The sequence below is a fragment of the Mustela erminea genome, chromosome 14 (genome assembly GCF_009829155.1).
Source record: "Mustela erminea isolate mMusErm1 chromosome 14, mMusErm1.Pri, whole genome shotgun sequence".
Classification (NCBI taxonomy): Eukaryota; Metazoa; Chordata; class Mammalia; order Carnivora; family Mustelidae; genus Mustela; species Mustela erminea.
The window spans coordinates 52,654,785-52,679,873 of NC_045627.1; the positions used below are offsets into that span (position 1 = coordinate 52,654,785).

At 35.3% G+C, this 25,089-nt stretch overlaps 1 protein-coding gene across 1 annotated transcript in view; it reads right to left on the reverse strand.

Annotated features, from left to right (window-relative positions):
- Positions 1-25,089, reverse strand: part of PARG (poly(ADP-ribose) glycohydrolase) — a 129,208-nt gene that overhangs the window by 48,020 nt on the left and 56,099 nt on the right. The window contains 5 exon segments of the mRNA XM_032312679.1: positions 1,082-1,157; positions 5,475-5,535; positions 9,477-9,556; positions 19,187-19,344; positions 23,593-23,685. Of these exon segments, the coding sequence (XP_032168570.1) occupies positions 1,082-1,157; positions 5,475-5,535; positions 9,477-9,556; positions 19,187-19,344; positions 23,593-23,685 (468 nt within the window).

A 25,089-nucleotide genomic window follows, 5' to 3' on the forward strand; every position in this document is an offset into this window, starting at 1 on the left:
CTTGAATGTTGCTAAATAATTCCTCGCTGTATTGTATTTTGATGAAAGGTCAGCATTCCTGTGGTGCTAACTAGCAGTAGCTTTGTTTACTTCATGTGTATTAAGACTCCCTTAGTTAAATCTAAGACTTTTATGTAGGAAAGAACATCATCAAGATGGAAATGCGGGAAAAAAGTAACATTCATTTGAAACAAATTTTAAGCATATTTCAAAATTACTGTTTAAGAAAAAGTAAGGATTAAATACAAAATTTAAAAAATTTTAAGTGCCAGACAAATATTAATTCAGTTATCTGTTTATGTTAACAGTATTTCTGTTTATAATATCAAAAAATTACTGGGAGAAAATGATTAAAACAAAATATGGTTTTCCCCTTCGAAGATTTTAGTCATGTCTTTTAAAAGGCAATTCTAAAAAGAAGCTCAGTTTCTTTAAGCACTGAGAGCATAAATACATCATAACTAGCCAAATGCAAATGAGTCTAGTCATTTTATAGTACACATTAAGTTATTCAAACAAGTTAGTCCATTCTCAGGAAACTGATCTAGCTTCTGACCCAATGTAAGCACCAAATAAGGATAAGAAAGTCCTTTTATCAGGTATCAGGAGAGAGGACTTTCTTATCAATCAGTTTTAGATGTCTGCCTCCTAAGACCTAAACAAGGTTGGTGGCAGAAAAACATTTCAAGCTGGTCATCATTTGGGGCAGAGCAAAACCTTTAAAAAAAAAAGAACAAAATTGCTTGGTGACGGCTTGTCAAGACCATACTCTGGGAACTTCCTCCACTGTCAATCTACATCAATGTCTGAACTAAGAGGCCTGATGTTGTTCAGATCTTAAGATATTCTGTCAAAGGCTTTTTAAAGAGGTGCACGTTAAGAAACAGTGCACACTGGCAAATAACAGTATTATCAAGGCTGTCAAAATGATCTGTTAGGCGTTTTTCTCCATTCTGCTATCATGCTTCTTTGCATTAAATCAGTTTAGGAGATAAATAAACAGGTTTTCATATTTCCTTTGCTGTCAGAAGCTTGACAACAGTAAGTCCCAAACACACACATACTATTGTGATTCACCTACCTGTAGCATGCCTTGGCCATTTCCTTCTATGGTACCTTCATAAGTGACATGCAATCGAGTCAGGGGTTTGTCACATCTACAATTTAAAAAGACAATTCTTTACTTTTAATGACAAGCATTTCACTATGGAAAAATGTGAAAATATATGAAACTAGAGAAGAAATATTGAAACCATTCCAAATCTTAAAAGCCAGAAACAGAAGCCTGGTTAACATTTTTGATATAGATTCTCCCAAACTTTTTCTTATTCAGATATTAAATATACATATTTAAATTAAAATGGGATAACATACTGTTTTGAAACCCATTTTTCTCCTATAAAATAACAGTGTCTCTACTTTAAGAACTGAAAAACTTCTCAAAATGTAAAATAAATTATGATCTATGCAATTTTACTATTTTGCTAGAGTTGGCAAACTAAAGAAATTTGGCAATAAATCATATATGATATTGAGATGGGGTCTATTTTCACTAGTTTGGTAAACATGAGTGAATGTGATGGGGGTGTTTTGATGAATACACGGGCACAGAAATCCGATCTATGGTATTTTTATATTAATAAATTGATGAATGAAACCAGTATCTTTAAGTCATAATTATTTTCTTTCCCTTTCATTGACCAAGGTCACTGACATGCTACCCCAAAATATGGCACAATGGGCTATCAAATATTTTAAGCTGAATTAAGTTTGAGAAAATGGCAGAAGCAGAAGGGTCACTATGATCTCTTCCCCCACTCACAGTTCTTCCTACGTGTAATAAAACCTCATGTGCAAGATGCCCACCCTGTATTTGGAGGAAAGAAATATCCTCATCCAAAGAAAAAGGGATGCCAAGAATTCCAACAAATGGGCCTTGTGAAGTTTTCCCTGGATAACTACAATTACCTCATACTTCTTAATCTGTCAGATTCCTCAGACATGTCCACTCTCTATTGAACCTAGCATAAAAGTATGTGGGTCTGTTTCTTTGGGCCTTCATTTCCTTAAGAAGATTCTTGTGACATGTAAAACATATTAAATAAATGTGTGCTTTTCTCCTGTTAATCTTTGCCCTTTTAATTTTCAGACTCAGCCTGGGACCCTAGCTGGGTCAAGAAAAACCTTTTTCCTTCCTTACACTGTTTAACCTAGCTTACATTTTATTAAAAAACTAATTCCATTTTATTAATAGTATTTGATGATGATATTTTTCAAGTAATAGATTTTCCCCAATTACTTAATAAAAAATATAAATTAAGATAGAATATAACAGATGAGATCCAAATCCCTAACTTATATAAGGGTGGCATTCATTTTGGAGGGGAATTATGTATTTTTTAAAACAATTATATATCTTAAAAAATAATTTATCTGGAGAAGCACTATTACTGGGATTTACTTTCTTCCTGACTTCAATGAGTCCAAATACATTTCTGGGGAAGCTCTAGTCCAACAGATTGACAGCCTTAACCAACAGACTGACAGCCTTAAACAGAAGGCAATTCAGTATAGGTTCTAAGAGCTCCATTTGCATTAACTCATGTAATCCTCACAACCACCCTATTGGTTTTTTTTTTTACAGGCACAGAATGCATTTAAGTAATCTGCCCAAGGCTAGAAAGCAACAAAGCAACAAGGATATGAAGCCAGATAGCCTAACAGTCCAAACTCTTAACCAGTATGCTATACCTTTAGAAAAATTACTTTCTAAATCTCTTCTAGAAAGTAGTGACACAAGTGTGATCTTTTTTTAACTTCCTTTTTATTTATTTTTTGATCCTACTTTCCTAGCCATTTTATGCTAAGGGAGACCACCCATAAGCATACTACTGAAAAGACAAAGAAGCATGATCCAGAAATCTCTAGTTTGTCAGTTACGACTTCAAAACAGAAATCCTGTCATCAACTATTCTTCATAACCGAAGCTGTGAAAATATAGTACAATTCTCGCTAAAATTATGAAATTGCTAGATACTTTTTAAAAAGCATCCTTCTACTTCCTGTTTGGCCCAGCAAATCTTTCATATCGTCACAATCAAAGACACAAATGATTGTGACTCTCTGTGATTACCTAAGGCCATATAAAGTATTCACTCATAATCACTGGGTTAACTGTAACATGGCAGAAACTTGGAAATCGAAAAACCCTCGAACCACATGACACCTATTTAGTCCCTTACTCTTGGAAACACCAACAACCCTCTTCTCTTCTTTATCCTCCCTCTCTAAATGAATACATGTTTCTGGTTCTGTGGTGTCTGGGAGAATGATTAATTACACTCTCCAACTTACTTACAAAGCAGCTAAAACAAAAAGAGGTCAATGAGACAAAAAAAAGTTTAAAAAGTTATCAAGTTAAATTGTGCCTATGAAAGTTAAGGGGAATATCTTGATCCTACTTAGGACAACGTTATCTCACTGATACAGCAGTCTTGCCCATCTTAGCGTTTTGATCTATCCCTTCTCTCCCAAACAGTAATGCACAACTGGATGTCCTTTCACATTAGTGCCAAATTAATGTCAGATGCAGAGCAGAGATCTGCAGCTGAATTAAAAACAAGGCCTTGGCATGATCTATAAAATCTATACCAAAGTGAAATGAACAAAACATCTGAATTCCTATCAGATACTAATAGAAATGCTAAGAAAACCAATCTGTACTCTGGTCTGGGCAAATAAGAGCAGACTGTTACTTTCAGCTGTAGATACCATATTTTAGAGGGACCAATGGCCTGGAGTGTATCAAGAACAAAAATAAAGGGTTTTTGAATCCATATCACACGTGAAACAGAAGAAATGAGTAAATTTAGTATATGCCTGTGTGCACTGTTAGATGTGGGGGTGGGTCCAGAAAGCATGATGATACATGAAGAAGACTGAATGTTAAAGAAAATCGGATTTATTTATTGTGCCTCCAGAAGGAAGAGCCAGGAATGGAAGGGACAGTGAGATTCTTTACAGTACAGAGCTTCTTACTGAATACAAGTATCAGATAATAACTTGAGCAGCCAACATTGGGATACACTGAGGTGACAGTACGTTTCCCATCACTGAAGCTGTCTGTCATATGTCACAGATATTATAGAGGTGATCGACATTTTTAGTAGACAGCTAGACCAGATGATTTCCTGGGGTCCCTTTCATCTCTAATATGCCAAGACTCTAAAATGCTACACATGTTCTCTTTCCTTCTGGCTCAATTTTTTGTTTTTATCTTCCCCTTGTTTAATCTTTTACCCACTTCCCTCTACTAATAATCATCTCAGCCATGCAGTCAGCCTCCTAAAGTAAATTTGTTTTTCTTTCATCTCACAAATAAACATCTTTGATGAGTAAGAAACACCACAAGAAAGCCACTTAAGTAGAAGTGCTTCCTCAAGTTAACTCCCTTAAAAGTGAGTCCCTTTCATCATGAATTCCAAAGGAAACAATTACAAACTATGATAAAAATTATGAGAAAGTGAAACTGAGAGTTAAGACAAATGTGTATGCAAAATACACATTTAGTATGTTTGATCATGTCCTCATGTATGGTGAAAAAGTTGATCTACTCTTCTTTAAGTGCTTTGGGTATCTGATCTAGATTAGGAAATGTATTAACTAGTCAGGGCACAAAGGACTTACAAATCTGAATAAACTCAGACTGGTTATTATTCTTCTGTTATTTGCAGGTAAATAATAAAAAAAAAAAAACTCCAGTAAATTGGCAACCTCCACAAAATCTGCCAATAGTATATGTGAACAGCCAAACTTCAAAATTCTTATCATTCAGACAAATTCTAGGTAACTACTATTTACATTTTATTTTAACAAAGAAATTTCCCCTGATCTTGTCCTACAAAACGAAAAGCCATGAAATACAAATACAGTAACCAAAAGAATAGGGTAAGGATGAATATCAAATATTGGTGTTCTAGGGGCGCATGGGTGCCTCAGTCAGTTAAACATCTGCCTTCAGCTCAGGTCATGATCCCGGAGTCCCTGGATGGAGACCCACATTGGGCTCCCCACTGGGCAGGGAGTCTGCTTCTCCCTCTCCCTCTGACTGTGGCTCCCCCCAGCTTGTGCTTGCTCTCTTTCTCTCTCAAATCAATAAATAAAATCTTTTTAAAAAAATAAATATTGGTGTTTTAGTTAATATTAGTGCCTTCACACAAAACTAAATAGGACTTTGCTTCAGAAGAAAAAATATAAGGCAAAGAGTAGAAATCAAAGGCTTACAGACTTTGATTCAGACAGCATGACCTTTCCAACAATGAGAGCTAACAATGGATCATTTATAGGAACTCCCTAGCACTAGTGCAGTGAAGAGGCTGGGAAAACATCTTTCCAGGAGCTGCAAAATAGAATCCTATTACGGTAAAAGAGTCCTTCTAATTCTAAAATTCCCAGATTATTTTTATTATTATTACCTTTCCCACTCTGGAAAATCTTCAAGACTCTGTCTTGTAAATGTCACCAAGCCAGTAGGTTCTACAAAAGCAATAAAAAAAGAAAAAACAAAACAAAACAAAAAAATACCCAAAAGAAGTTTGATTTTGCAAAGATTATATACATTCAGTAAAAACTGGGCCTAACAATGGTTATAAAACTAATGGGAAAAATACCAAGCTTAGTGTTAAAATACAACAAAAGACTGATTTAAAATAATATTACTCTTATAGTAGGAACTCTTTCTGCAAAATAGTAAGCCCTCATTAAAACACAAAACTATAAAAACAGCACAATGGTACTTACTGGTAAAGTTTTCTAAACTGAATACATTTGTAAAAAGTCATTGAAAAAAAGGTGCATTAATGAGTGTAGCTTATACAACAAAGACAAAACTGAATTTAATCTGTAGACTCCTCAAAGAAAGGTCTTAATCTTTCAACTAAAGATTGGTGAATATATAAACATTTATGCATTTTACAATAAAATAAAATGTCTGTGATTAAAAAAGAAAATTGTTGGCATGCCCTTCGGAGTTGACAAAGCTAAATCCTGGGCTTAGATGACATGCAATTGCTCTACTTACAAGGCATCTTAGCTGGAAGGAGGAATTACTGGGTTCTAAGAGGTTAGAGAAGAAAGATGACATAGTTTTTAAGGAGGAATAGATATGAGGGGATCAAAATGCAATATATTTTAGAGGAAGGTGATCCTTCTTTGTTTGGTTTATTTTTTTTTCCTAACTAGTGGCAAAGGCAACAAATAAATCAGTAGGCCAAAAGTAATTTGATTCAAATCAAAGAACAAACTAAAAAGGCCAGGCCACTTTTGTTTTCTTCTGTTAAAAAAAAAAAAAATGCAAGCAAGAAAGAGAAAAGCTATTAAGCAAAGAGAGATATGTCAGGAACTATTAGTGATAATGGTGGCAGAGACCCAATGAAAGCTTGACAACCATTTCATTCCTCTGGATGATTCCACATTTCTCTGCTCTCAATCACAAGCAGTAATAACACAAAAATCATACGGAATAATTAGAGTAGAACATTAACGGGTGACTTTTATTAATATGGGTTATAAAATATGCTTAAGATTTCCTTAAGAAATTTCTCTAAGGCAAATAGATAATATATTTAAAACTTACACAAGATCAAACAATTTAAACACCAGAGAAACAATTCCATTAATAAAAAATTAATGTCAATATTATCATTCAGTAACCTAACAGGTAAGTAAGAATATTAAATGTCCTTCATATATACTAAGAGGTCCCAAAAGAAATTCCTAAATGAGTAACACTAGCAAAGCCAGAAAAAAGGCAGACCATGGCTCTTTCAGTATAATTAAAACAAAAATACTTAGCATTCTTATCATCTTTCTTCCATAAAAAGGTAACTTTTACAATAGAATAGGTTATTTTAGTTAATCAAGTATTTCCCTTAATAAAAGCATAAAACAAACTGCATATGAATCATCAATTTTTTAATACTCCATCTATAAGGTACTTTATCTAAAACTATACTAAAAATAATTCAGAAGGCCCTTGAAAATCTTTCAACTTCAAGATCCGCATTAAAAATATAAACATTTGAGGGGCGCCTGGGTGGCTCAGTGGGCTAAAGCCTCTGCCTTTGGCTCAGGTCATGATCTCAGGATCCTGGGATTGAGCCCTGCATCGGGCTCTCTGCTGAGCAGAGAGCCTGCTTCCTCCTCTCTTTCTCTGCCTGCCTCTCTGCCTACTTGTGATCTCTGTCTGTCAAATAAATAAATAAATAAAATAAACATTTGACAACACTGAAAAGTTGGTCTTGATGGAATTACGTTTTATCAATTCTAAAAGGCACATTAACTTCTAAAACTGGGATATGTCTTTCACAACAGAAGGTATCTAGCCATTGCCACTGGTTTAGAATAAGTTGAATTTTTCCAGAGAAGATGTGCATCTTCTTCTGCAGTCATCTGGGAGCACCAGAAACCTGAGATCAGTGTGAATTAAATCCACTATTGCAGGCTTTTGTGGGTCACACTGATAATATGACTTCAGACTCCAAACTTGAGGCTTGTGGTTCAAATTCTCAGGGGAGGTTCTTTTGTTTCTTCTCTAGCCAGTGCCATGGTTGACACTGGTAGTTTCTTTGTTTTCCCTTTTTTGCACAGGTTAATTTCTCATCTATCCTTAGACTGAAGGTACAGATCCTTGGTGTCTCAGCTTTGTAAGAGGTATTCTATGACTCCCCATCCTGAATATTTTTTCCTTCTTAGTTGTACATAACATAATGACACTTTTTACCATCTACAATATCCTAGATTTGATGAAATATTGTTTAAATAGGTTTCTATAGTTTCTATTAAGTAGACTTTGGGCCTCCTATATAAATTGATCATTAACTTGCAAACCTCTTTTATTCCACAGAGTATTTCCTCCTTAAGCCTGTAGCTTTACATCCTAAAAACTTACAACATGTGTTGCTATATTTCACAAAAAACTAAGTTACCATGTACAATGAAAAAGCCAGAAAATAAATGTCTAATTATAATTTATCTTTTTCAGCCTAATTCCTAATACTTATGATGGTTTATAAATTTCTAGTTGAAAAAAAATTAGCATTTTCCCTCAAAGCAAATAAAATTCTAAAACTTAGGCAAATTAGCTTTTAGAGAAGACATACTTGATTTGACTCTAAGGACAGAAAAATAAATTCTGAATTACTTAGGTATAATAATGGAATGCATTCTATTTAGCAAAACAAATTTAGAATAACAAAAAATGTACTCATCTTTCTAACAAATTATTACAAATTCTAATTTGGCTTTATGTCTCATAAACCCAAATCAGCCTTCATTCCCTTTATTATTTCATTCAGTATAGAGATCAAAACTAGAAATAAATAAGCTAAGAAATAAATAACCCTCCATCAAAGAAGCATGATTTATCTTTTAAATATCAACATTTGGAAAACTGATTCCTTTCCAAAACTCTAAAAAATGCTCAATAGCAATACCTGCAAAAATAAAAAATGCAAAGTCTACTATAATGGGAAATTATATACTAAAGGAAGAATATGAGAAAATTGACCTTAAAATTAGTCAAAAATGTGCTTTAAAACAATCTGACAACCTGAATGACCGTAACTGAAAAGAACTCATTTCAGTTGACCAGAGTTGATCTGCTCTAGTTAGCAAAAGCAAACTTTAAGATGTTCTGGTTTCCCTTATAACTGATTTGTAGGAAAGGCCACCCGCTGGTAATAGCTAACATATATTAATCACATAACTTCTCACTTAATATTTTAGAACTATCCTATGAGGTAACTGATCATTATTCTTTTATTCTACCAACAAGGAAACTGAGACTTAGAGGTGTTAAGAAACTTGTCTGTGGTCACCCAGCTCCTAGGGTAAGAGTAGTAATAATGATCTATTATTAGCTAGTAATAGTAACTTCCAGTACAGGTTAGACATTTATCACCACTGCCTCAGGTTATGATTAGTTTCTGGAAAACAAGATGGTTAAGGTCCAAAAGAAAAAGAAACATATAAACACTAAGTACAACACTGTTTTATAAGAATTCTACAAAGTGTGAAGGGATGAGGAAAAAAAAGAGGGATGAGTAGGAAGGTAACACATAGGTTGTCCTCTGTAAATAAACGAATTGTTAATAATCAATGCCTCTTTAAGTAAAGAACACCCAAAATGTATTTCCTGGTCAATATACTTTCTTTTCAAAGTACTAATTTACTGTTTTTCATTCATGAAAACCTATCAAATCATGTTCTGCTGGTCTAACTTCAGAGTACATAAAACTCACACGTATTCATAGTATGCATTTAATGTATGTAACATGCATAAAATCTAGATTATAATACTGAATTATTTGGTTTGGGCAGGAAAGTGTAGTTGGAATACAAAATGTTTCTGACCTGCCACTTAATCTGAACCATCTGCATCAGTGATAAAAACTGTATTAAGAATGAAAGGAATTTACTTTTCTCTGTGACTCTTCTAAAGTAGCAGAAGAGTGTTTTAAGCTTCTCTGGTTTCCTTGATGAACGTCCTTCAAACAACCTGAAAAAGACCAAATAAAGAAAATAAAAAAGAGTGATCTCAAATCCCTTAATGATTCACAAACAACTAAATATATTAGTACCGAGTAAAGGAAGGCAATCCTGTAATGACAGAGAACTGGAAAACCAGATTCCAACGGCATCTGGAGAAGACTAACACCAACTAGAACCAAGGCTTCTTAAAAGTTGTTCGAGTCAGATGGCACTCTCTAGCAACCACGTTTCTCCCATCTATCTTCCTCCAGGGAGAAGGCACCATCTGGCCCCCCAAAGTCAATTAGGCCAGTGAGATAATGCTCAATCATTTTCCCAATGGCAAATACTAATAATTCATAATATTACTAGGTAGTTAAATCAATGAACAAAAATGGTACATGAAAAAAAAAATCCCCACAATTTTGTTGGGGGAGGGATGGCAATGGGTGGTTAGGACACTGACAAGCAGGTATGACACAGTATTTAGGGACTCACCAATCTTTGGTAATTAAACAGATATACCCTCTGCACAGTAATCAAAACAATGCCTACTCATCTAGTTTCCAGCAACCTGGACTTACACTACTTAATTTAGTCTTCTTTGAAATGACATGGCATTGTTAATGGTAAAACATAATGCAATTTATCCTCAGGAAAGAAAAGCAGGGCTTTGGAAGCATATGACCTGAATAGGGAGTTCGCTAAAGGATTTCAAACACAAAAGCATGCTTTAAGGCATAAGATCTAGCTTTCCAAAGGCATTTAAAAATTATGAAGAGATTCTGCAGCTATAAATGATGAGGAATTATTTATCGGCCTCTAGTTATATACTCTGGCTTTACAACCAGAAACCCTTCAAGTAAAAGTTCACTTTAATAAGTGACGAAATGGGTACAATTTTTCATTATTAGAAAAGCAAGCTTATGTAACTATGCAGAGAGGGAAACGTTAATTTCATGAGAAAATCCTATTGAGCAACTGAAATGAATTAGGGAAAGGGAAGGAAATGTAGATTTCAAATGATCCTGTTTTCAATGATCTGAAATTCTGTATTTAGGGTCAATTTCTGAGAAAACAGTTTATGTGAATACTTATTTCCTGAAAAGAATACTAATGTCAGAAAAGTATTTTAACCAAATTTAAAATTGAATGGACTTAAAAAATAAATAAAATAAAATTGAACTGATTTTTAAAAACAGTTTAAGAGTTCCTGTATGGGGGTGTCTGGGTGGCTTGCTTGGTTAAGTGTCTGACTCTTGATTTCAGCTCAGGTCATGATCTCAGGTTGTGACATAAAGCCCTGAGTTGGCTCTGTGCTGGGCATGGAGTCTGCTTAAGATTCTCTCTCTCCCTCTGCCCCACACCTCTTAAAAAAGAGACCCTGTATGGTCATTTTTACTCATTTAAAAGAACTTACTTTTCTAAAATGTTTATTACAAATACTCTTAAAATCCACTGCCTGCTGAAAGAAAGGATCTTTGAGAGCACAGGTTTTAGCTTGGTTTCTTATGTAATATGTCAACCAGGATAGAGTTTATTTAAATCAAAATGATAGTCAAAATGAAGAAGCCACCTGGTAGTTTAATTAAACATCCAGTATCAAATAAATGTGATTTACTAAATGAGTATCTTGGGAACCACTGCAAAATCCCTTTCTAGGTTTACTACTTAGTAGAGGGAAACAGTATGAATATAAAGGCAGCCATCACTTTTTCTTAGAGATGAACTGATATACTACATAATCCAAGTAAAGTTCCTCTTCCACAGAACTACTGTGTAGTAAGGAAAAAAGTAGTTGTTATCCTTAAGAAATAATTCTCCCCAAAATAAAAAGCATCCCTGCCTCATATTTGTGGTCAGTTGTTTGTAAAATCACATTGAAGTTCATATATTTCATAACCACGATGACAAATTAGTAAGCCTAAGAGCCTCTTAGGACTGTAGATTTATTACCCTAGCAATATTGACTTTCCTGGAAGATTATAGGGCAGTTATTATCACCTACTACAAATGAGCACCCATTGTTTATCTTGTAGGTTCTAACCTTATCAGTACAAAGTCAAGCAGAATCTCAAGGTATTGTTTATTTGTCACTCCAAGCCCAATTTCAAATCATTATGTAACCAAATATGCTTTCCCATGTTCCTGATGGAGCAGGAAGTGCCATGTGAGGTGGGAGGAATAAGTGACAAAGAAGGAACCAAAAAATCAGGGAAGATGAAGCAGGTTTAAAACCCTTGCATGAAGTCTAAAATTCCACAAGAGTGAAGTCTGAAAGTACTATGCAGAGCCACCCAAATGAAATCAATTATCCTGGTGTGAAAACTACATAAAAAAACACAGGTAACAACATGAGTGAATATCACCAGAGTGATATAATATCTGAGAGACAGCATCTAGGGGGAGGAAGAAGACAAAGAGACCTAGAAACGAGCTCCAAGAAAGGACAGGGACAAAAAGATGAGGCTGAGGGGCACCTGGGTGGCTCAGTGGGTTAAGCCTCTGCCTTCAGTTTAGGTCATGATCTCAGGGTCCTGGGATCGAGCCCCACATCGGGCTCTCTGCTCAACAGGGAGCCTGCTTCTGCACCCCGCCCCCACCTCTCTGCCTACTTGTGATATCTGTCTGTCAAATAAATAAATAAAATCTTAAAAAAAAAAAAAAGATGAGGCTGACAAGGCAGAGAGAGAGAGACTAACAGAGATGGGGCTGGAGAGAGAGGGAAGAGAGATAGAAATGCACACAGAGTGTAAGTCAACCAGAAATAGAGACTCAGAGAATGAAACCTTATAATAACCAAGCACCATGAAATATTTTAAATTCTCAGCAATTTTTAAAAAAAGATTTATTTATTTGACAGAGATCACAAGTAGGCGGGGGGGGGGGGGGGGGGGGGGGGGCGGGAAGCAGGCTTCCCGCTGAGCAGGGAGCCAGATGCAGGGCTTGATCCCAGGACCCTTGGATCATGACCTGAGCTGAAGGCAGAGGCTTTAACCCACTGAGTCACCCAGGTGCTCTCAACAATTTTTCTTTTTCTTTCTTTCTTTTTTTTTTTTTTTTAAAGATTTTATTTATCTACTTGAGAGAGAATGAGTGAGAGAGAGTATGAGAGGACATTTTGGCATTTAACTGAGTATCATAGAGTATTTTAAAAAGCAAACAGAAAAAGCCAGTCAGGCAACCTCGCTTTTTTTCTAAACAAAACTTTTTATTTTCAAGGAAATAAGTCAATCAAGTGTCAGATACTTATTAACTGATGTTTTTCTTTCCTTACATATAAAGAAAATCATAGTTTAATAAAATCTTTCCTTGAATAGTATATTGGTAACATTACTGGAATTGAATTCTAGGCACACACACACAACCTCATGTGATTTCAAGTTAAGGATTAATCCCATTAGTACACAGTAAATCAAACTCAAAGCACTGTAACCTCCACTTTAAAATAGATGCAAATGATAATCTGGAACCTAGCCACAAAGTCATTCTTGGCTCTTCTGTGAAGCAATCTGCCATATGGCCCCAACAGCACTTTCAATCCAGGGAAGAGGCAGATGTAAAAGCCTCCTGGGCTGACCACTGCTGCAACCCACAATTAATCTCTGACCATCAGTTTCTAAGCAATCTCAGAAGCATCAATGCTAATCACATTGGAAGCCTTTATATGAATGTTTAGGCCCTGAAAGGCAAGCAGGGGAAAAGGTCAGGGGTATTTAACATAACTAAGCAGAGCTGGAAGAACACAACAATAAATAAAAACAGGAAGACTTATTCAATTTATTGACGTCAGCCTCCCACCACATACTCTTAACCATTTTTCTTATTCAATCAACTAGCTAGCCATAGCCCTTCTGAGGCTAACTACACTCACATACACACACAACTCCCAACTGCCAGAACTATCATCATAAATAGCAACTAGGCAAAAAAGACAACACCACCACAACAAAATGCTCCATAATCAGTTTATCAAATGGCTCATCAAATTAGGTACTTGATCTTTCATAAGTCACATGAAAAAGGGGAACTTTTGGTTGTTTTCCACTTCTGGAGCACACTCAGAGCATTTTGCTCAAGAGGAAGTAAGACATAATAAATGAGCACTGACTGTGAACAGAACACAGTATCCAGGTCCCAGTTCTGTTGACAAGTCATTTATTCTCACTAAACCTATCAGTATAGAGGGTTCCCTACCTAGAAACTACCATTGATAGAATCAAAGTAAACTGTCAATAGACAGCATTAGTGATCATATGTAGTCATCATTCCTCGTGTTTTTTTGTTTTGTTTTGTTTTTGCTAGTTTAGGCATATTAAATACATACCATCTCAGTGCAGCCAAGTGCTGACATCCTGGCTGCTAGGATTCCCTAAAACAATTGTAGAGACTACCACAGGATTTACTTGCACTTAATTAATTTTCAACTTTCTGGTGACCAAAAGAATATCCATCAACCAGAAGACAGGAATATACTTGTATTCAAATTTTCAATAGATTAAGCTCTCATTTGGTGAAAATGCTATTGGGATACTATGAGTTTAAATCCTTTCATGGTCACTCTGTACTGACAAATGACTTTCATTTTACAGACTGAGAATTATTTCTAAGGATAGTTTTGGTTTCTGATTAGCTATGATGTAAGAAGTATTAACCTAATTAATCTGAATAATTATTCAAACAGAGGCCGGACAGCGGAATGGTTAAGGGACACAGCTTCTAGAGGAATACTTTATCCTGAGTTTGAATCCCAGTTGTACCAGCTAACTTAGGGAAGTAATCTACCCTCTCTAAGCTTCCATCCTCTCATCTGAAAAATGAAAAAAATAATACCTAATTTATAAATTTGACATATTATGTAAAAAAATAACAGCATGGTGACTGATCATAGCAAGTACTTAATAAACATTAGGTATTATTATTAAGAATTATTGTCATGCAAAAAAAAATTCTCATGCCCAGCAAAGAAATCACCATTCATTTACATAAAATGCTTCCATTGTTCAAATCCATATTCCCTTCATTAAGAAAAATAGCTCAGCCTCTTTTCCCATCAAACCTAACATGCTGACGTTCAGAGCCAACCAGCTCAAATTTCAGAATAAATGACCCTGCACAATGAAAAAGATAAACACACGCCTTTGCCAAGAAGTTCCAGTATTCCTCTGTCAGAAGTTTAGTTGAAAACCAATGATGCTTTAAAATGAACACATGGGGACGCCTGGGTGGCTCAGTTGGTTGGACGACTGCCTTCCGCTCAGGTCATGATCCCGGAGTCCCGGGATCGAGTCCCGCATCAGGCTCCCAGCTCCATGGGGAGTCTGCTTCGCTCTCTGACCTTCTCCTCACTCATGCTCTCTCTCACTGTTTCTCTCTCAAATAAATAAATAAAATCTTTAAAAAAAATAAAATAAAATAAAATAAAATGAACACATGTGAGGTTGCTCGGGTGGCTCAGTTGGTTAACCGTCTGCCTTTGGCTCAAGTCATGATCCCAGGGTACCGGGACGGAGTCCCACATCAGGCTCCTTGCTCAGTGGGGAGTCTGCTTCTCCCTCTTCTTGTGCTCCCCCTACTGTGCTCTCTTTCTCTCTTACTCATTCACTCTATCTCAAATAATAAAATCTTAAAAATAAAATAAATAAAATTAACACACGTTATAATTGATATAAAGCCTGGTAATTGTGGCAGGAAATGGGAAGTCACAAAAGCCAAGGCTTCCCAAGACCACCTCTACCTGTCACCCATTCCAAACCCGAGGTCTATTTTACTGTTGAGGAAAGAATGCTGTCAATGTAGCAGGGGCCCAACCTTTAGAGCGCCCTGTGGACTTGTTTCTCTTACATGCTGAATGGGCAGTGATGGGAAAGGGGAGGTTATGATACTGTGTCTATGGGGCTACAGTTAGGAAGAAGCTAGCTGTTTAAGACAGGCTCAAGAAATTGGTAGGAGTCCAACCTCAAACTCAAATTACAAAAATCATCCACTCTTTTTATTAACTTTGTCTTCTGCTCCATTTCTGATGATTGACTTGTAACTATTTTTCTTCTGATTATAAAAGTAATATATGTTTATTATAAACAATTTCAAAAATATAGAAAAGGATGAAAAAAAAGCATTAAATATGATTATCTCACTAACCAATGGTAATCATACTTTTATTCATTTTCTTGTCAGTCCATTTTCCATGCTCATACATGTACTAATGTGAACACAAAGATACAATTAATAGACACAGATATTTTAACATAATTGAGATATTCTACATATAACTTTTTAATACTTATTAAAGACTACAATTGCTAATTCTTTTTTTTTAAAGATTTTGTTTGTTTGTTTGAAAGAAAGAGAACAAGGGGAGGAGTAGAGGGAGAGGGATAAGCAGACTGTACGCTGAGTGTGGAGTCAGGCATGGAGCATGATCCCAGGAGCCTGAGATCACAACCTAAGTGGAACTCAAGAGTCAGATGCTCCAGCTCAACCAGCTGAGTCACCCCTACAACTGCTATTTCTAATCATGCTTAACCTTCTGCTCCCTTTCTGTGCTTTTTCTTATTTTAACCAATAAGGTATGTATATTTGTAGTTATCCAGAGAGCTTTTAGCTTTTCTAAGAAAAGGGCTATAAATATTTAACCAAGATATCTGACTAAAGTTATTTGTGAAGAGTTTAAACACCAAATTCTTTTTTTTTTTTCCTTTAAGTAAACTCTACACCCAACGTGGGGCTGAAGCTCACCATCCCAAGATTAAGACTAGCATGCTCTACCAACTTAGCCACCCAGGTGCCCCTAAATACTGAATTCTTCATGGGTGAAACTTAATATCTACAATTTGTTTAAAAAAAAATTTTTTTTTTAAAGTGGGGTTGGATATGTGAAAACAGAGCAAAATAAAAAATTCTGTTAAATACTGAAGATGGATAAACATGGGTTCACAACACTGTTTTCTTTACTTTTTAGTATGTTTGAAAATATCCTTAACAGTTTTAAAAATAACTTCTTTGGGAAAAGATTAGCTCTCTTATATAACCTTAACTTAGTAAGAGAATGCACAGTTCTAATCTAAAAAATAAATTTAAGAGGTCTATAATTAAATCAAAGAATCAGTCTGAGAAAGCTTGGATCTAAGACATCAAAGGTTTATCTTAGAGACCATCAAGATACAAGCACTAGCTGACTACTCATCCCATAGAAACAAACTGTAAGTGGTCGTGGAAACCCTAATTCTAAAGCATTTTTTAAAAGTAAGAATATATTTATTTATGTATTTATGTATTTATTTTTATTAACATATAATGTATTATTTGCTTCAGGGGTACTTGTCTGTGAATCATCAGCCTTACACAATTCACCGCACTCATCATAGCACATACCCTCCCCAATGAATTCTAAAGCATTATTAATTAGAGCTACTGCTTACCAAAAACCAAAACCAGAAAAATACTCATTTTTAATTTTTTTTAAATTTAAAATTTATAGTATCCCTGGTGATCCTGGAGCAGATCAAACATGTATTCCAAATAAACAGAAAGACCATTTACTCTACAGATCCTTATTATTAATATAACTAATACTCTTCATGGAAACAGATAATTACATTTCTACAAAATTAAATTTCCACTGTTTACTTACATACAAAATTTGACCATTTCCTTTCTATACTAAAAAAAAAAAAAACCTGCAAGAGATACAAAGCCCTTAACTATGAACAGAAAAAAATTACAATTTCTCAAATAAGCAAAAAAATTATAGTTAATAAACAGGTTCTTTACACAATTACAATTATAGATACCAATGTTCTTTGTTTTCTCTCAGTCCTATCCCAAATACTAAAGAAATCAAAGGCAAAAATTTGAATTATATATTGCTTAAAAATCAAACACTTCCTAATTCCTATGGATAAGATGCAGTTTGAAAAATAAAAAATGGTAGACTAAGAACTAAGGGTCTAAGTTTTCATCCTAGCACTCTTACCACTAATCCATTTCTCTAGTACTTCATCTGTAAAACGTATTTTCATTCACTTGATGTGGATTTACTGAAGGCCTATAATGCATGAAACTTAATGAAAGATAAGACCCCTGTCCCCACTAATGGGGCACCTGGGTGGCTCAGTCAGCCAGATGTCCAACTCTTGATTTCGGCTCAGGTCACAATCTCAGTGTTGTGAGAGATTGAGCACCACATTAGGCTCAACAGTCAAGAGGGAGTCTGCTTGAGATTCTCTCTCTCCCTCTGCCCCTCACCCAGCTCTCTCTCTCTCTCTTCTCAAATAAATCAATCTTAAAAAAAAAAAAAAAATCCTTGTCCCCACTGAAAGGATGAAACAAACAACTGTAACAAAGTAGTGTAGGTGGTACAGTAGGAAAAGTAGAGAACACTGAAGGCACATGCCTGGTTGTACCCCAGATGCCTCCTTTCACCCACTCATCAATCCAGTCCGTCACCATCACAATGACTTGCCCTTCAAACGTCACCATATCTCCATCATGACCACTACACGATCCCAGCTTTCTGGTGTATTGCACTATTGCAATATCCTCTCCAACTGGTTAAACTCATTGTATCATGGCCCTTCTTCACTCAGTACCCACACTGTAGTCAGAATAAACTTTTGAAAATGTTAATCTGATCAAATACATCAGCTTCCTCCTCCTCTCATACCAAATCCTTTAATGAGTTTCTATTGCCTTAGCAAGGCCTAGTAGGCACAGCAGGATTGCCTACTGGCCCCCATCTCCTTCTGCAACTTGTTCTCTCTCTCTGTGCTGCATCCACACTATCTTCTCTCAGTCCCTGGAAATATCATGTCCTTTTTATCACAGTGCCCTTGTACATGCTGTACCCCCTGCCCAGAATGTAATCATCTCTCCTTTTCTCCTTGGTAAAACTTCTACTCACTCCTTCATACTTAGTTCAAAAGTTATTTCTTCAAGAAAGGTTTCCTTTATTAAACTATATCCTTTCTAATAAAGTATCATAATGCTATATACCTCTCCCTGATGTAACAGAGGTACACACACACCTTCATAGGAACCCAAAAGAGTAGCAAACCTATCCTGGCAGGATCAGAGCTCAGTTAGTGATACATGAACTGCTGCTTGAAGAAGGTATAAAATTGTGGATGAAAGAAAGGCAGAGAAGTCAGAAACTGGTTCATCCCTTCTCTTGTAACCCTCAAGGCACTTAACAAACTGTGGAGAATACTGTAATTGCTCACTATATGTTTGAACTAAATGACTAAATACTATTCTCTTAAAACATACTTAGCTTTAACATACTGACTCAGAATTAGGTTAACAACATTTTCCTCACAACTGGGATTTACAAAATCAAAGAGAACATAGTATAAAATGGATATCTTTTGCTGGGATTTTAAATAAATTCTCTTACACAGATGACATTATTTTTCATTGTTTCTCCACTCCTTCTTAGTGTTAATAATGGAGAGTAACCATATAATAACAAAGATTTTCATTGAATTTTAATTATCTTGCCTGCAAAATGGCAAAAATACCACTTAACTCACTGTATTATAAAGTTTAAATTAGATAATCTGACATAAAATGTTTGACCTATGGCAAATCCCTGAACAAATATTAGTTCCTTCCCGCCTTCTCTATTTCACTTTTAAAGAGGTGTTCTCTGAAAACATACCGATTGAAGTTAATGTCTGGGTAGCTAGAATACTCAGATTTCATCTTAGCATTTCGCCGAGGAAATGTGCAGAAGAAAGCATTAGCTAAAAGACTGGCAATCTGTTCCTGTGACATTGTGATGGAATGATTCATCTTCTGTTTCAGGAGCGGTATTGGCTGACAGAGGAAACAAAATATACAGACAAGAAGAACAATAATTAGTTTAGCAATTTTAAAAGCAGAGGCACCAAATTGCATTTGCTAAATTAAGGCAGGAATAATTTCAGGCCACTCTTGAATCCGTAAATCAGCAGTACTGTTGAAGTCAAGGGCAGTTCATCAAGGATGATTGGAAAAGTGTACTTGTTTGACAAACTGCAGATTTCTAATCAATAATAATGATAGTGAAGAGAACACAAACTGTTACTTATTAGCGGAAAACAAGATTGCTTTAGCAAGTAGGAAATAAAAACACATTATCCATGTAATGAAAAATTTAAACAAAAGATCAAACAAAAAAAAATGCAACACTGAGTTTAGCTATTATTACATATGCTAAATTTTATTTTCACTTGTATGTATAATTGCCAGATGAAGCAATTTTTCTATCTTAGTCCTGAATAAAATGATCTAAGGAAAATAATTCAATAAATAAGTCTTTTCCTTCTAATTCTGAATTATACTTTCCTTTGACAATTTCTTCATGAGACCTAAATCTAATCTTATTAAAGCAATTAATAAGACAGGTGTATACAGACTTATGTGTAACTTGTAAGAAGATAGACATTTCCTACATACTCATTTTAAGCCAAGGAAGACATAGGGCATTTTCCCTTCAAAGTTTTTATGATGGAAATGTCTTCTAGTTGTACCAAATCCAAATTCATTGACCTTTTCTTTTCAGTATAATCCATGGGCCTAACTATTATGTTCAGTTGGTCTTATTCTATTTAAAATGTTTAAACTATATGTTTTCAAAGTCATGATGGTAAAGTCAAGTTTATGTATCAGTTGTAAAGTTTTTAAAATGCTCCAACATAATGTTTAAGATGCTTTTCCTTCTACCTTTCGGTAAGACACTGAAGTAAGAATCCTGGATTCCTGCATTTATTTCAAACCAGTATACAAAGACAACTGTCTAAGGAATCAACACCAAAAATGAAAATGAGGAAAGGCAGGCAAGACAAATCAAAACTGCAATAATATAAAAATTAATTTTTTTCTAAGTAACAGAAAACATACATCAGTGCTAGAATAAGAATTTGCTAGAAAAAGAAAAGGTTAAATTTGCAGTTCAACTATTTCCCTTGGGAAAATACAAAGATAAACTAACAAGGGAAATGGAAAGAATCACTATAATACCAAAATTTTCTCCTTTTAGGCCTTAGCAATTACCATTTCTAAGAAAGAGGAAAGAGAGAGGTCATATGGGTTTCTCTTTCCATCCTACACACTTATTTACAACCCAGCTATGAGTTTAGAAAAGGTGACAATGTATCAATGGCTTCAAGCAAACTGTTACTTAGTTTTTAAAAAAATGAGCTTTTAATTGCAATTCACCAAGTTATCCATAAAAATCACTTTAAAAAGTAATGGTGATATTTTAGGCTTACTGAACAATAAACACAAAAATCTCTTAACCCCCAAATAACAAAACAATACAATTTTAAATACAGTAATTTATTTCTATTTTCTTGGAGGAGAAATGTCCGAAAGCTCAACATTTGGAGAGAACTAGAAAGTGTGAATCTTTTAAGTGTTCAGCTAGATAAAATAAGAGACTGACTGATTTAATATGAACCAAGATCTTTCAAAAAGTTAATCTCAAAAATCTGCTTTCTTCCTTTAATTTGCTTTTTATAAATCTAAAATTTACCTTTTGGGTTTGGCCTAGAGAATGTTAATGTGATAAATCATTAAATAACCACATATGCAATTTAACTTGCCAAAGATACACTATGACATCAAAGTGAAGTGTTAACTTTCACAACAGAGATTTACTTTTCAGTAGAGTAGAAAGCCCAGACTTAAAATGTTCTCCCCATTAATACATGAATAGAAAAACAAAATTGTTTTTAACCAGGACAAAATGTTGGGGAGCCACAAGTCCAATTTTGTTTTACCAAGTGCCTTGTTAGAACTTATAAATTTAGATGTTTTTGAATATGTATCTCATTCATAAAATATGGAAATGCTCTTTTGCCTAAGTGCAAGGGGAAGAGAAGATTAAGTGATTCATGTCTAAAGGCTATATACTATCAATTATGAACTATATGTTGAATTAAAAGGCCATTTAATTAAGCACATGGAACTTGAGGTCACAAAGAGGATTTCCCTTCAAGAAGAATATAATATAGTAGGGGGAGATATATAAAGATAAAAATCACAAAATAATGTTCTAAGTGTGACTTGAGTGTCATAGGAGAGGTTAACTTTGGCTAGGAGAGGTAGGGAAAGCTTCGCAGGAGACATAAAAGTTAAGCACAACCTAAGAGATAGTAAGGGATTTTACTAGGTAAGGAAAAAAGCAACGAGAAAAAGGATAAAGAGTGAACATGACACATAGCAAGCAAAAAAAACTTCCAACATAAATACAGAGTATTAATATGTATTTTCCCTGCCCAACAGAAAACTTATTTCAGATACAATGCATTAATGATATGAAATTAAAGTTACATAAAATGAGAAATACCACAGTAAGATGCTAATAAAGATGGCACATCAAAAAACATACAGTGGTTCTTAACTGAAGGTGGCATGGCCCTCAATCATTTGTTTATGTTTTTAGATTGTTCCAATGACTATGGCTGTGGTTTTGTGGGTATCCCCAATGACAAATTACTATGTATGAAACCATTTCTCACATGTATAAATTATTCCACCCAAAATGTCCCTAGGGCCTCTGTAGAGCAACAATATTACCAAAACCCTGGCTAGCATCCATGCAGCAAGGGGGCTGGCTCTAGAAACAACAAACAGAGGCAAATTCACAACCTATATTGTGAGAAACATAGGAAGAAAATTATAAAGAACAAACCAACAACCTCTTACGGTGATCTGAAAATGTGTCCACAAATTCTTTGATATTTCATCCTTTTAAAAGATTTTTTTAAAAATTTTATATTAGAGAGAAAGACAGCATGAGCGGGAGGGGCAGAGGGCGAGGGCGGGAGAATTCCAAGCAGACCCTGAGCTGAGTGCAGAACCCGACACAGGGCTTGATCTCATAGCCCTGAGATCAAAACCAAGAGTCAGACACACTCAACCAACTGCGCCACCCAGGAACTCCAACATTTCCTCCTTCTAAGAGAGTTTAATTACCATCTCCTTGAGTGTGGATTAGATTTAGTGACTAATTTGTAATCAACAAAAAAATAGCATGAGTGACAGTGGGTAACTTCAAAAACTAGGTCAAAAAAGGCACTGCCAATTTCCTGTTCTCTCCTTAGGTGGCTTGTTCTGGAGAAGTTAGCAAGCATGTCGTGAGGACAAGCCAATCTGCCTAGGGAGAAGGCCATCGCAAGAAATTGAGGGTTTCTGGGCACTGGATGGCTCAGGTGGTTAAGCCTCTGCCTTCAGCTCAGGTCGTGATCCCAGGGTCCTGGGACCGAGTTCCGTTATCAGGCTTCCTGCTCCGTTGGGAAGCCTGCTTCTCCCTCTGTCTCCATCTCCCTCTCTCTGTGATGAATAAATAAATATAATCTTTAAAAAAAAAGAAAGAAATTGAGGGCTTCTGTCCAAAAGCCATGTGAGTAAACCAACTTAGAGGCGGCTCCTCCAGCCTCAGTGAAAGCTTCAGAGAAGGACTGCAGCCCTAACCAACACCCCAACTGCAACCACGAAAGAAATCCTGAGCCAGAACCACTCAGCAAAGCTGTTCCTGAATTCCTGACAGAGACTGTGAGATAATAAATGTTTATTGCTTTAAGCCACGGAATTTTGGCAATTTATTATATAGCTACAATTATAATACTCCCCCCCTCAAAAGAATACTAGATTCTTTCATTTTTAAAAGTTAAAAAAGTACCATGAGCTCACTTGTTATATAATACACCACTGTGGGGTATGGAAGAGCCATTCTGAAGATGAATGTTCTAAATCCATTAGTATGTCTTAGAATAATGACTTTTTTTTTTTTTTAAGTCAGAGATTGTTTAAACAAAACGAGAATAGGAACTCTGAATAAGCAAACCTCAACAGTGTAAATTGACCCTCAGAAATTGAATGCTGCATTTTTAATGTCCTTTTGTAGCATTCCCTCTAGCCTCTAACCTTTTCATCAGTATAGCAAAATCCTTACACTCTTTGGTAAAAACTGTTTCCCATCTCTTTTTTCTCTCTCTTTGACCCTGGCCATTAGAGTTAAAAAGAAATTCAATTGTGAGTGCCAAGGACGCTACTGAGGAAGAAGTTATTTCTACTAACCTGGGTGCAAATATTGGGCAGACAGAGTGCAATTTTCACCATATCAGGCAAAATGGACTGATATAAATGTTGAGCTTCTGCTTCTTCAAGTACCTGAAAACCAATCAAATATATTAGTAAACAATAACCAATGAACAAATGTTTGTTATGAAATTAAATTACATACCTGCTTTTCACTGAATCCCATAAGGCACTTTATCAGTATCATCAAACACATGTAAAAGTACACCAACAGACATGCACTAAGGTGGAACTTGTATATTTAAAAATTCATTTTTTAAAAAAGATTTTACTTATTTATTTGACAGAGAGAGCATAAGCAGAGGGAACAGCAGAGGGAGAGGGAGAAGCAGGCTCCCCACTGAGGTCCCTGGGATCATGACCTGAGCCAAAGGCAGATGCTTAATCAACTGAGCCACTCAGATGCCCCTACAAATTCACTTTCAAACATATCTAATCTACCTGAATACCCTCCGAAAGCTAATTAAGTATCCCAAATATCAAGTATCTCTCATGTCAACTTTCGCAATTAAATGGAACACTTGCAAATAAAAAAAACCCAGCACATTCTGTTCTTGGTTACAACTAAAAACTGCTAGACCACTAAGGACTCACTAAGAAACCCTAGAACCCATCCAGTTTCAGTTGTTCATAATTTTAAAAAATCACCATAAAAAACATACTAATTATTCAGAGCACAGTATATTTTTCAAATCTAACCTACTGGGTAGTAAACAATGAGGTTTCTGATGATCATGGAATTTTTATTTTAAGGCACCGTTGGGAGGTTAAAACCACAATTCCCACATCATAATCTGAAGTACAACAAAGACAACAGTCATAGCCCATTTTTATCTTTTATAATTTCCCATCCCTACAGGCTTTAGAAATTACTTTAGGTCTTTTGATCTAATTTCTCTCTAAAAATGTGTTTTTAAAAGTACTGAAAATGAAAAAACACTGTTCATTTGGGAATTAACCAATTTCGAATTAACCAAATAACCATTTAGAAACTGTTAAGTAAGGATTAAAATAAAACATTTATCAACTTAAAATTACATTTGAACTAAAGGAGGTATCATTTAATAACCCAGTCTGATTCTTAGGAAAGAAAACTGAGGCCAAGGAGGTTACCTGATTATCCTAGCTTGAGAAGGTCAATTAGCAACTAAATCAAAACTAGAACCCAAGTGTTCCCACCTCTACTCCACTACTCTCCCCACTTCTCTACTTGAAAGGGATTAATGAGGATACAGACTCTTCACAAACCTACAGACTTTCTTTGCTATAAACTGGAATTAAGGAACCTTCATTCGTCTATCTGAAGGTGCACAAGGTATGTCTGTAAATAGAAAAAGTAACAATTTACATCTACTCTGGTTTTATAGAGAATTTCTAACACTAAGAATTGTCATATCAATATGCTAACATCCAACCTATGTTTAAGCTCCCTCTCCAAATTAGGACAGTGTTAGATGTTTTATTAGTAGCACCAAA